The 13,384-nt window shown below is 37.8% G+C and overlaps 2 protein-coding genes across 13 annotated transcripts in view; one reads left to right on the forward strand and one right to left on the reverse strand.

Annotated features, from left to right (window-relative positions):
- Positions 1-5,663, forward strand: part of LRRC17 (leucine rich repeat containing 17) — a 28,597-nt gene extending 22,934 nt beyond the window's left edge. The window contains exons 3-4 of the mRNA XM_046669995.1: positions 1,315-1,470; positions 4,931-5,663. Of these exons, the coding sequence (XP_046525951.1) occupies positions 1,315-1,470; positions 4,931-5,328 (554 nt within the window). The 3' untranslated portion in view covers positions 5,329-5,663. The remainder of the gene's footprint in view (positions 1-1,314; positions 1,471-4,930) is intronic.
- Positions 1-13,384, reverse strand: part of FBXL13 (F-box and leucine rich repeat protein 13) — a 223,485-nt gene that overhangs the window by 119,216 nt on the left and 90,885 nt on the right. The window lies entirely within an intron of this gene.

A 13,384-nucleotide genomic window follows, 5' to 3' on the forward strand; every position in this document is an offset into this window, starting at 1 on the left:
CCATTAAAGACCATGGATTCTGAGCTGTAAAAGGGGACAAAATAAGGCTGAGTCTTTATGAAAGCAAGTGTACTATGGGTTAAGAAATCAGAAATAGTAGAGGGGGGGCTTTTTTGATATTTGGAAGAAATTATCAGCAATTCAACTATTCTGTACCAAAAGGAGCATTATGGATGAACGGATACCAGCTTTTCATAAACTTATTTTACTGTAACCACTTCAAAAGATTTCTCTTTATTCAGACAGCCTTTGGGCCATGCTATTTCTCAGGTGTCCATCTGGACATTTTATTTGTTGCTTCTAGTTTTCTTTTGTGGGAACAGCTTTGTTTCTCTCCACAGGCTTTGCTTGCCCTCCTTAGAATTGAACAAAACCTCTTCAGAATATTAAGAGTTAAACATTAAGAGAAAAGGCAAGTATGATGCTAAAACGTAAAGAAGCACTTTATATTTTTTTTAAAAGCATGATTTAAAGGCAAGCATAAATAGTAGGAGAGAAACTAAGTGCATCTTGATTTCCTATTAACCTGTGCAGAACTTCTAGATGCTTTTCCTCCAGGAGCAACAGCAGCAGCAGCTGTACTGTTGTTCTTATCGCTGCCCCTGATGGTCCAGTCACTGCTGTGCCCGGTATAAACTAAGTCACAAGGATTCAGGGAATCAGGGGGTGACGAGGATGCAGGCCCAGCAAGTCAGGACTACCCTTTCTCGAATTTTAGCATCCAAGGAAAAGAGAAATAAGAACAGCTTGGGGGCCATCAAGGTCAAGAGCTTTTTGGGGTTTTTTTAGGTTGGAAAGACCTGAGCTTATTTGTTGGCAGAAGAAGCCTGAGGAGAGGGATAAAACAAAGCTGCAAGAAAGAAGGCATAACTCATAGTGAAGACTCCTAGAGGGGTAGGAGGACAGTGGGAGGGGACACGCAGGGAGCGGTTTGATCGCTTTCATTTCCTTTTAGCTTTCTTGTTTTTAAAGCTTCCCAGGGGATTCTGATGGTCAACAGGCCTGAGCACCACTGGCCCACCTGATGCCTGAGCCACCCAGCGGCCCTGCCTGCTGTCCTCCTCTTGATTTCTTGCCGCCACCTCTAGGAAGTTTCTCTGACCAGCTCAGCGAGCAGTGCTGTCTGCTCCTCTAAGTGGGATGCACCTGGTTTGCTGGGATTTAGCACCTGCTAAAGGCTCGTTCATCCCAATGTTCTTTGCCTTTAGACATCCTTTCCGTTTAAGAGCCGACTCTTCAACCACAGGTAAGAGCGACAGAAAAGATGCGGGTGAGAGGAGAGCTTGATAACCTGAATATTATTAATTTTTCCAGAGTTGAAGAAAGTTCCAAACAACATCCCTCCAGACATTGTTAAGCTTGACTTATCCTACAATAAAATCAAACTACTTCGACCCAAGGAGTTTGAAGACGTTCATGAGCTAAAAAAATTAAACCTCAGCAGTAATGGCCTTGAATTCATAGATCCTGGTAAGTTCCACAGAAGAGCCCTTTAAACGGGTGACGAGTATTCTCTGATTTTTCTACGGCAACATTTAGAGTAAATACAATTTAGTTTAAAAAAACTAAATTAATAAAAAGCTTGAATTTAAATTAAACATGATGCTTATATTAGAACTTATTTGGCACTCAGAGAAATATTTGCCAAAATGTTGCTTTATGAAGTATATAACTCTATATATTATTAAGCCACAGTTATTCAGTTGGTCCAGATAAAAGCGTTTTGTAGAATAGATTAAAAAAATAAGAACATACGGCTACTAGTCAATAATATGCTAAAGACATAATGATATTTAAAGGGAAATTCAGATTTGGCATTTTCCTTGCTATTCATTAAGTCCCAACTTGTTTAAAGTAAATTTGAAACAATCTGCTAAGCTAAGCATCAAGCTCGTAAATTAAGATAAAATGTGCTCAAACCAGAGCCAGACATATTTTTTCTAATCCTAGATCAAGATCGATTCTCTTTTCCACCCTTTAAATCTCTTCTCCATTTGCTAAGCAAAGCCTCTGGCAAAAATGAGCGTGGTGAGTTAACACGCTGGACTTGGCAGGAACTGGGAGCCCCTGCTAGACCGATCAGATTTGTAACATACATGCGTGCCCTCGCGGTGCTACTTCAGTCGGAGACGTCCTGTCTGTAGAAATGATTATCAGTACTATTGACAATGCCATGTCAATGTTGTAAACATTTTGAGGACAGTTGTTACTTCTACTTTTCTTAATGCTACTTTAATACGATTAATAAAACATTAGGGTTTTCACATTGTAGACATGAAAATTGAGAATGAATGTTCTGGAGCCACAAAGGCATATTTTAGTATTAGTAACATCTTTTAAAGATATTAAGAAATCATAGTTTAAAAACTTTCCCAAGAGAACAGCAGTACGCTACACTTATGCCATAGCCTGTACAGATGGTGTAAACTATCCGTTTGGATGGCGTATCGATAAATTGCGAGGTCAAAAGCAGTTTTCATTTCCCAGTGAGTAAGAATACTACAGAGACACTCTTCTCCCGAAAAAATGACAGAAGATAATACAGAGATGGATAACAGTACAAAATGGGGTTCTTTTACTTTTACTGATATTTTTCCGTCATCAGTTATGAAATTCCCATAATTGTGAGGACTCCTTTTTCACCCCTGCGACCTCCTGAAGGCCTTCTATTTACCCAGTGTGTTTTCCTTGCTGGCACACAACATGAACTCTATTATTGGCAGTGGAATTCTCTTTTGTCCTTTGTTCAGTTCAGGCCCACGAAAGTATGTCTACAGTAACAAGCACATATTAAGTACCTACCAAGTGCCCACCACTTACCGTGGCATGTCCTCTGGGACAAAAAGTAGCTCAGCTCTTAAAGACGTCAAGACGACCTAAAGAGCTTTTAAAATAAAAGAGCTTCTAGCTCTCAGGGCCTTTGAGATGAAACACTCCCAGAGCAGACAGACTTTAACGACTTATGCTGGTAGGTATATACAGGCAATGAGATTCGCTACTTTTAAAAGGTGTGAGTAACAATCTCATAAAAAGCCAGACATTATTGCAGAAAAGGGACCAAAGACGTCCTATTAGGGATTCTGCCTCCTTTAAGAAACAAGCGAAAACTAGCTTTCCCAAGGGCCTGAATACATATGGCCTAAGTAACAACTACAGCGCGTTCAAAATAAAATCTAGCAAGGTTTACACATGGTTTCAATCTGAAGGGCTGACTTGTCTGAATTGTGAGATCATTGACTCACAGAATGTTAGCAAATAAAAAAAATATGCAGCGTCTTTAGAACTGTCATTACAAGGGCTGCCCTTTTGCTCCCACCCGCTCTTCCCCTGCCCTCCCCCAACCCACCCACCCCACTCCCAAGCCAATGCTTTGCACCAAAACACAAAGAATTCTTTTCAGGGGGAATTATGGGTTTCGTCTGAGAACAAATGATATGAAGATGGTTAATGGTATTGGTTATGAGAGCACATTTTCCAAATTCAAGATAAGGACACTGTATGCTCTGAGTATTTTAAAATAGTGATGAGAAAATGTTTGAGATAGAAATAAAATACAGGAAATCAGGATTGACCTAGAAATTCTACAGTATCTGGTCTGTCCATGTCAACTGAAACAGAGATAATCTACGTTCAGAGTTCCTCTACTCCTGGAGGGGAAAAGAAAAAGCTTTCTGTTGTCTTATTTTGTGTTATGTGTTTGATATTTGTTTTAATTATCCACCCTCCAGCAGAATTAAATACATACGGATTCCAAGTTGATAGCTACCATAGCTTGCCAAAATACAACCAGATGTTTTCAAAATGTTGATAAGATTTTTTTGGTTTGGGACTCTACAGGAATATAATTCCCTCTCTCTAAACTGGGAAAAGGCTGTTTTGTTGGCATTTTCAGAGTTTACTGATATCCCAGGGAGCTGTCAAATCGTCACTGGACATATTTTTCATTTTTTTAACGCATTTATGTCTTACATTTGAAATATTTTCCTAATTCATGCCTTTTGTGGGTGGCGTCTTTCCAGTGAGTATAAAAACTGCACATGAGCTCAAAATACATTCTTTAGAAAGCTAACTTAAAACTGATTTTTCAAATATAATACTGTATTCTAGTCAATCCAATCATCAGAAAAGCTTTGAGTAAAAACATATTTCAGAATTTCACATTTAGACACATATACTGTTAGGGAAATATAATTAAAACCAAAATCTTCTCCCAAACACAGAAATCCTCTCCACAAAAGTAGTAGAGAAAAAAAAACCAAAACTTTTGTTATTGAATAAGCATTAAACCAGAACGTAATGCCCAACACAGGCAATCTGCTAGGAGAATGCAGAGCAGAAAGAAATCTCACTCTTCTACATAGCCGAGCAGAGCAACCCAATACATACATGTTTTCAGGATATGTGATAAGTATTCCTTAAGTAACGACTTGAGAGCCCATTTGCCATTCATAGTTCATCCTAAATTTGCCTGGTAAGTGAGGTCACCATCTGTGTTAGCTAATTGGCTTTATCCAGAGGAAAACAAAATTCTTCTATCTTTATAACAAGAGAGAGTTTTTTTGCAACTGGAGCAAGGCTCCCACCCTCCCACAGAAATGGCGAGATAGGGGCGCTTTGTCCCTTGATGTTTACATTTCCAAGAGATGGCTCCCAGGTCTTTGAGAAAGACATTCCTGGCTCAAACAGCTGACAGAAGCCCTCCCTAGTCTTCTGAAGGAAATGCACACATTTCAAAGACAGGAGAGAGTTACAGTTACAAGTTTTCTAAAGTAAGTGCTCTGAGAAAAAGGAGACAAGGGAAATCTTTTCCTTTATTTCCAACAGGGAGAATCAAGTCTCTTTTTTCGATTTATATTTGTCCTTATAATACACCATACAGTGGCATTTAACCTAATTACTCATTGGCTTAATAAATCTGTTCTGTTTCTAGCTGCATTTCTGGGACTCACCCATTTAGAAGAGTTGGATCTATCGAACAACAGTCTGCAAAACTTTGACTATGGAGTCTTAGAAGACCTGTATTTTCTGAAACTCTTGTGGCTCAGAGACAACCCCTGGCGATGTGACTACCACATCCACTACCTCTACTACTGGCTACGGCACCACTACAACGTGCACTACAACGGCCTGGAATGCAAAATGCCTGAAGAATACAAAGGCTGGTTTGTGGGGAAGTACGTTCGGAGTTACTATGAAGAATGCCCCAAAGACAAGCTACCAGCATACCCTGAAATATTTGACCAGGATACGGAAGAAGAAGAATGGGAAAAAATACATAAGGATCACACGGCAAAGAAACAAAGTGTAAGAATCACTATCGTGGGCTAACTCGGAAATTGCTCTGGTTGCAACAAGTTTTGTATTGGCTATACCGGTGTCAGAAAACCGTATGTTTACATTTTGATTAACTGTGTTGCCTATTTATGCAGGGTTTTCCAGCTAAAGGGAGGAAGTTCCCTTAACTATTTTTATTAGTATTGTTGTGACAATTATAGTAATCAAGGGAATACTTTCATCCTGCTTGCCTGCCTGTTTGCAGAATGGCTTTTGGTGACAATTCCACACTGGTAACCTGCAGGAGCTGGGTCCTAATGATGGCATTAGAATTTCATAATGTCCTGTATGTATGTTTTTACTGCTTTTTGAAATAAACAAAAAAATAACAAGTTTGTTTTGACGTGCCTTTTGATAGCTGCTTGTACGTACCTAAACATGATCAAAGTGAAAAGATACAAACGCTTAGTAATAAAGTGTCATTCTCTCCCCCGCTGCACTCCCCTGCTTTTTTTCTTTTTTAAATGTCAGCTTATGCATTGAATAAATTTCCATTTCTGATTCCTGTGCATACCAAAATGAGGCCCTGGTAAATCCAAATTCTCAACTACTCTTTACTGATCCTTGCAAAAAAGTGTCAAGCTAGACCTGAAGTATTGTCACAAGCAATAAGTGGAGAACCTGAGAATTAGGTTGGAGGCTGGTCAGAAGATGGAACACTGAGAAACAGTTTTAGATGGTGTGAAGCATGAGCACTGAAGAGGTATAACTAGTGAACGTGGAAACGGTACTGGTTTTTGGGGGTTTTTCTTGAATATTTATATCAGTAATCATCAAAAGGTGCATAGGAAATTTAGATATAGAAGGCTTATAGATCTTTGGTCCTCTGTATTTTTTTTTTTTTTAAAGATTTTATTTTTTCCTTTTTCTCCCCAAAGCCCCCCGGTACATAGTTGTATATTCTTCATTGTGGGTCCTTCTAGTTGTGGTATGTGGGACGCTGCCTCAGCGTGGCTTGAGGAGCAGTGCCATGTCCGCGCCCAGGATTCGAACCAACAAAACACTGGACCGCCTGCAGCGGAGCACGCGAACTTAACCACTCGGCCACGGGGCCAGCCCCTGGTCCTCTGTATTTTATAGAGGACGTTAAATCATGATTTAAAAGCATTTTTTGCTATTGTTTTTGCTACTCTTTTTCTTACTGCAAATGAAGTACAGACATCTCTATTTTGTTTTTCTTTTTTTTTGGTGAGGAAGATTGGCCCTGAGCTAACATGTGTTGCCAGTCTTCCTCTTTTTGCTTGAGGAAGATTGTTGCTGAGCTAACATCTGTGCTAATCTTCCTCTCTCTTCTATGTGGGACACCACCACACCTGGGATCTGAATCTGCGAACCCTGAGCTGCCGGAGCAGAGTATGCAAACTTAAGCACTACGCCACCCAGCCGGCCCCAGCATTGGTTTTTGAGTAGAGTTCAGACTAGGAAACCATCTGTCGGCGGGGAAGGACCTGAGCCATTCCTGTTAAGTTAATATGTCAAGGAGCATAAAACAAAAGATGAAATTAGGATTCAGGGTCAGGATTTGGGATGAAACAGAAAGAAAAAAGAGGAAGTAATATCAGAGGCAACTGAGGGAGAGGGTGGTGCCCAAGAGAATCCCATGATTTGGTTTTGCAAGTTTCTTAGCTCACTTAGAGAAACAGATCACCAGAAAAAGAGGAAATACAGGGAAACTGACCTCAGTTTGCATTTCGATAGTCGGCTACACTATTACAAAGAAAAAGAAAATGAAACGAAATATGTACATATCCCTAGAAATACCACTTTTTCCTTTCTATACAGATTTCCTTTTCATGCTGAGTTGAATATATTTTCACTTTTTTTATCAAGGTATTCCTACAAAGTTTATCAACTGCTTTTATTTGATACTGCACAAATTCCCAAAGCATAGAAGATGGTATCTGACAAATAATAATGAGCATTTCTTAAGCACCTACTAATAACAGGTGATTGCTTACACAATCACAAAAGTTTGGGAGACAATCAAGAGCTAAGGCAGGGTTGAATGACAAGGTTCATCTCCTAACGAGGCCTTCCTTTAAGACTGAGAGAGGTGTCGTTTCATCTAATGCATAGAAACCAACACAGACAGTCAATCAAAATGAAGAAAGGAATATGTTCCAAACAAAAGAACAAGAGAAAAACCTCAGGAAAAAACCTTAATGAAAGAGAGATAAGTAATTTACCCAATAAAGAGTTCAAAGTAATGGTCATAAAGAGGCTCACTGAACTGGGGAGAAGGGAGGATGAACACACAGTGAGAACTTTTACAAAGATATAGAAAATATAAGAAAGTAACAAGCAGAAGTCACAGAACACAAGGGCTGAATTGAAAAACACACTAGAGGGGTTTGAAGCAGACTAGATGAAGCAGGAGAAAATTTCAGTGAGCTCAAAGACAAGAGAGTGGAACTCACCCAATGAGAGCAGCACAAAGAAAAAAGAATGAAAAAAGTGAAGATAACTGAGAAACTTATGGGACAACATCAAGAGTACCAATATTTGCACTATTGGGGTCCCAGAAGAAGAAGAGAAAGAAAGAAGCAGAAAAGCTATTTGAAGAAATAGTGGCTGAAAACTGCCCTAACCTAGGGATCTGGGAAGCTCAAAGAATTCCAAAAAAGATGAGCTCAAAAAGACCCACGCCAAGAAATATTATAATTAAAATGTCAAAAACTAAACACAAGGAGAGAATCTTAAAAGCAGTAAGAGAAAAACAACTTGTTTATATACAAGGGAATCCCCATAAGACTTTCAGCAGATAATTTAGCAGAAACTTTGCTGGCCAGAAGGAAGTGGCACAATATACTAAAGTGCGAAAGAAAAAATCTTCCAACCAAGAGTACTTGACCCGGCAACGTTATTGTTCAGAATTGAAGGAGAGAGAAGGAGTTTTCCAGACAAGTGAAAGCTAAAGAAGTTCATCACCACTAAACCAGCCCTATGAGAAATGTTAAAGGGGTTTCTTTATACTGAAAAGAGAGGGCACTAATTAGTAACAAGAAAACATACAGAAGTAAAAATCTCACTGGAAAGGTAAATATATAGTAAAGGTAGCGGGTTAATCACTTATAAATCTAGTATGAGGCTTAAAAGACAAGAATGGTAAAAATAACTATAACTATAATAATTAGTTAAGGGATACATAAGATAAAAAGATGGGAATGTGACATCAAAATCATAAAACATAGTGGGGAGAATAAAACTCTAACACTTTAGAATGTGATGAAACTTAAATTGTTATCAACTCAAAATAGACTGTTATAGATATAAGTCCTTATATGTAAGCCTCATGGTAACCACAAAGCAAAATCCTATAGTAGATACACAAAACTCAAAGAGGACGGAATCTAAGCATACCACCAAAGAAAGTCATCAAACCACAAAGGAAGAGACCAAGAGAATAAGAGAGGAACTACAAAATAGCCAGAAAACGGTTATCAAAATGGTAATAAGTACATACCTATCAATAACTACTTTAAATGTAAATGGACTAAATGCTCCAATGAAAGGCACAGAGTGGCTGAATGGATTAAAAAAACAAGACCCATCTACATGCTGCTTACAAGAGACTCACTTCAGGTGTAAGGACACACACAGACTGAAAGTGAAGGGATGGAAAAAGATATTCCATGCAAATGGAAACCAAAAGAAAGCTGAGGTGGCTACACTTAGACAAAATAGACTTTATAACAAAGATTGTAACAAGAAACAAAGAAGGGCATTACATAATGAGAAAGGGGTGAATCTAACAAGAGGACATAACATTTGTAAATATTTATGCACCCAACACAGGAGCACCTAAATATATAAAGCAAATATTACCAGACCTAAAGTGAGAAATAGACAACAATACAGTAACAATAGAGGACTTTAATACCCCACTTTCCATCAATGGATAAATCATCCAGACAGAAAATCAATAAGGAAGCACCAGCCTTAAGCAACATATTAGACCAGATGGACTTAATAGACATATACAGAATATTTCATCCAAAGGCAACAGAATACACATTTTTCTCAAGTGCACATGGAATATTCTCCAGGATAGATCATATGTTAGTCCACAAAACAAATCCTAATAAGTTTAAGTGACTGAAATCATATCAAGCAGCTTTTTCTGACACAATGGTATGAAACTAGAAATAAATTACAAGGAAAAAAACTGGAAAATTCACAAATATGTAGCGATTAAACAACACACTACTGAACAAGCAATGGATCAAAAAAGAAATGAAAATATACCCTGAGACAAACAAAAATGGCAATACAACATACCAAAATTTATAGGATGCAGCAAAAGCAGTTCTAAAAGGGAAGTTCACAACTATAAATGCTTACCTCAAGAAACAAGAAAAATCTCAAATAAACAACCTAAATTTACACCTCAAGGAACTAGAAAAAGAAGAACAAACTAAGCCCAAAGTTAGCAGAAGGAAGGAAGTAACAAAGATCAGAGCAGAAATAAATGAAATAGAAACTAAAAAGACAATAGAAATGATCAATGAAGCTAAAACCTGGGTTTCTGAAAAGATAAACAAAATTGACAAGCCTTTAGCTAGACTCACCAAGAACAGAGAACCCAAATAAATAAAACCAGAAACGAAAGAGAAGACGTTACAACTGATACCACAGAGATACAAAGGATCATAAGAGACTACTATGTACAATTATACACCAACATATTAGATAATCCAGAAGAAAAGGATAAATTCCTAGAAACATACAACCTATCAAGACCGAATCGTGAGGAAATGGAAATTCTGAACAGACTGATTACTAGTCAGGAGATTGAATCAGTAATCAAAAACTTCCCAACAAAAGTTCGAGACAGTTTTATTGGTGAAGTCTACCAAACAGTCAATGAAAAATTAATACCAGACTTCTCAAACACTTCCAAAAAATAGAAAAGCAGGGAACACTTCCAAATTTTTTTTACAAGGCCAAAATTACACTGATACCAAAACCAGATAAGGATGCCGCAAGAGAAGAAAATTACAGGCCAATATCCACGATGAACATAGATGCAAAAGTCCTCAACAAAATATTAGCAAACCAAATTCAACAATAAGTTAAAAGGATCCTACACCATGATTAAGTGGGATTCATCCCTGGGATGCAGAGATGGTTCAACATCCACAAATCAATCAATGTGAAACACCACAATAACAAAATGAAGGCTAAAAATTGTATGCTCATCTCAATAGACGCGGAAAAAAACATTTGACAAAATTCAACATCCATTTATGATAAAAACTCTCAACAGAGTGAGTATAGAGGGAATATGCCTCAACATAATAATGGCCATACATAACAAGCCCACAGCTAGCATCATACTCAATGGTAGAAAGCTGAAAGCTTTTCCTCTAAGATCAGGAATAAGACAAGGATGCCCACTCTCGCCACTTTTATTCAACAGAGTATTGGAAGTCCTAGCCAGAGTAACTAGGCAAGAAAAAGAAATAAAAGGCATCCAAATTGGAAAGGATTAAATCAAACTCATACTATTTGGAGATGACATGATATTACATACAGAAAACCCAAAGGACTCCCACAAAAAACTGTTAGAACTAATAAATGAATTCAGTCAAGCTGCAGGGTACAAAATTAATACACAAAAATCTGTTGCATTTCCATACGCTAATAACAAACTATCAGAAAGAGAAATTAAGGGAAAAAATTCCATTTACAATTGCATCAAAAAGAATAAAACACCCAGGAAAAAATTTAAACAAAGAGGTGAAAGACTTGTACACTGAAAACAAGAAGACATTGATGAAAGAAATTGAAGATACAAATAAACGCAAAGATATCCAGTGCTCATAGAATGGAATAATTAATATTGTCAAAATGTCCATAATACCCAAAGCAATCTACAGTTTCAATGCAATCCCTATCAAAATTTCAACAGCATTTTTCATAGAAATAGAACAGACAATCCTAAAATTCGTATGGAACCACAAAAGACCTCAAACGGCCAACGCAATCTTGAGAAAGAAAAACAAAGCTGGAGGCATCACACTCCCTGATTTCAAACTATATTACAAAGTCATAGTAGTCAAAACAGTATAGGATTGGCATAAAAATAGAAACATAGATCAATGGAACAGAACAGAAAGCCCAGAAATAAACCCAAGCATATAGTCAGCCTTCCGTATTTGCAGGTTTCACATCTGTGGTTGGTTGCATCTGCAGGGGCAAAACACACGGATACAGAGGACTAACTGTACGCCTTGTACTATACCATTTTATATAAAAGATGAGCATCTATGAATTTTGATATGCACAGGCGTTCCTGAAACCAATTCCTGACGGATAATGAGGAACAATTGTGTATGGCCAATTAATTTACAAGAAAAGAATCAAGGATATACAATGGGGAAAGGACAGTCTCTTCAATAGTGTCCAGTAGACTGGATAGCCTTATGCAAAAGAATGAAACTGAACCACTATCTTACAGCATACACAAAAATGAACTCAAAATGGATTAAAGACTTGAACATAGGATCTGAAATCAAAACTCTGGGAGAAAATATAGGTGGTAAGCTCCTTGACATAGGTCTTGGGGATGATTTTTTGAATCTGATGCTAAAAACAAAAGCAACAAAAGCAAAAATGAACATGTGGGACGACATCAAACTGAAAAGCTTTTGCACAGCAAAGGGTCTGTGGACAAAATGAAAAGGTAACCTGCTGAATGGGAGAAACTATTTGCAAATCACATACCTGATAAGGAGTTAATATCCAAAATATATAAAAAGCACATACAATTCAATAGCAAAAAAACAAACAATTCAATTAAAAAGTGGGCAAAGGATCTGAATAGACATTTTTCTAAAGAAGACATACAGGTGGCCAACAGGTACATGAAAAGGTGTTCAATGTCACTAATCATCAGGGAAATGCAAATCAAAAACCACCATGACATGTCACCTCATACTTGTTAGAATGGCTATTAGCAAAAAGACAACCAATAACAAGCGTTAGTGAAAGTGTGGAACCCTTGTGCTCTGTTGGTGGGATGTAAACTGGAGCAGTCACCATGGAAAACAGTATGGAGGTTCCTCAAAAATTCAAAATAGAACTACCATATGATCCAGCAATTCCACTTCTAGGTACACGTCTGAAGAAAATGAAAACACTAACTCAAAAAAATATATGCACCCCCATGTTGATTGCAGCATTGTTTACAATAGCCAAGATGTGGAAATAAGCGCCCATCGATAGATGAATGGATAAATAAAATGTTGTGTGTGTATATATATATATATATGTGCAATGAAATAGTGTTCAGCCATAAGAAAGAATGAAGTCTTGCCATTTGTGACAACATGGGTGGACCTCACCAGCATTATGCTAAGTAAAATAAGTCAGACAGAGAAAGACAAATACTGTATGATCTCACTTATATGTGGAATCTTAAAAAAACCCAAAAAACGAAAAAAAACCCAAGCTCATAGAATAGATTGGTGGTTGCCAGAGGCAAGGGTTGGGGGTGTGAGAAATGGGTGTCAAAAGGTACAAACTTCCAGTTTAAAATAAATCCTGGGGCCGGCCCGGTGGCACAGTAGTTAACTGCACACGTTTCACTTCGGTGGCCCAGGGTTCGCCGGTTTGGATCCTGGGTGCAGACATGGCACCGCTTGGCAAGCCATGCTGTGGCAGGCATCCCACATATAAAGTAGAGGAAGATGGGCACGGATGTTAGCTCAGGGCCAGTCTTCCTCAGCGAAAAGAGGAGGATTGGCAGCAGATGTTAGCTCAGGGCTAATCTTCCTCAAAACAAAAAAAAAAAAAGAAAGAAAAGAAAAGAAATAAGTAAATAAATAAGTCCTGGGGGTGTAAGGTACAGCAATGTGACTATAGTTAATAATAGCATATTGCATATTTGAATGTTGCTAAGAGAGTAGATCTTAAAATTTCTCCTCACAAGAAAACAAATTCTTGTAATTATATATGGCGTCAGTTGTTAACTAGACTTCTTGTGGTGACCATTTCACAATATACACAAACTTGAATCATTATGTTGTAAGTATGTTGAAAGTAATAT

This window comes from Equus quagga, chromosome 8 (genome assembly GCF_021613505.1).
Source record: "Equus quagga isolate Etosha38 chromosome 8, UCLA_HA_Equagga_1.0, whole genome shotgun sequence".
Classification (NCBI taxonomy): Eukaryota; Metazoa; Chordata; class Mammalia; order Perissodactyla; family Equidae; genus Equus; species Equus quagga.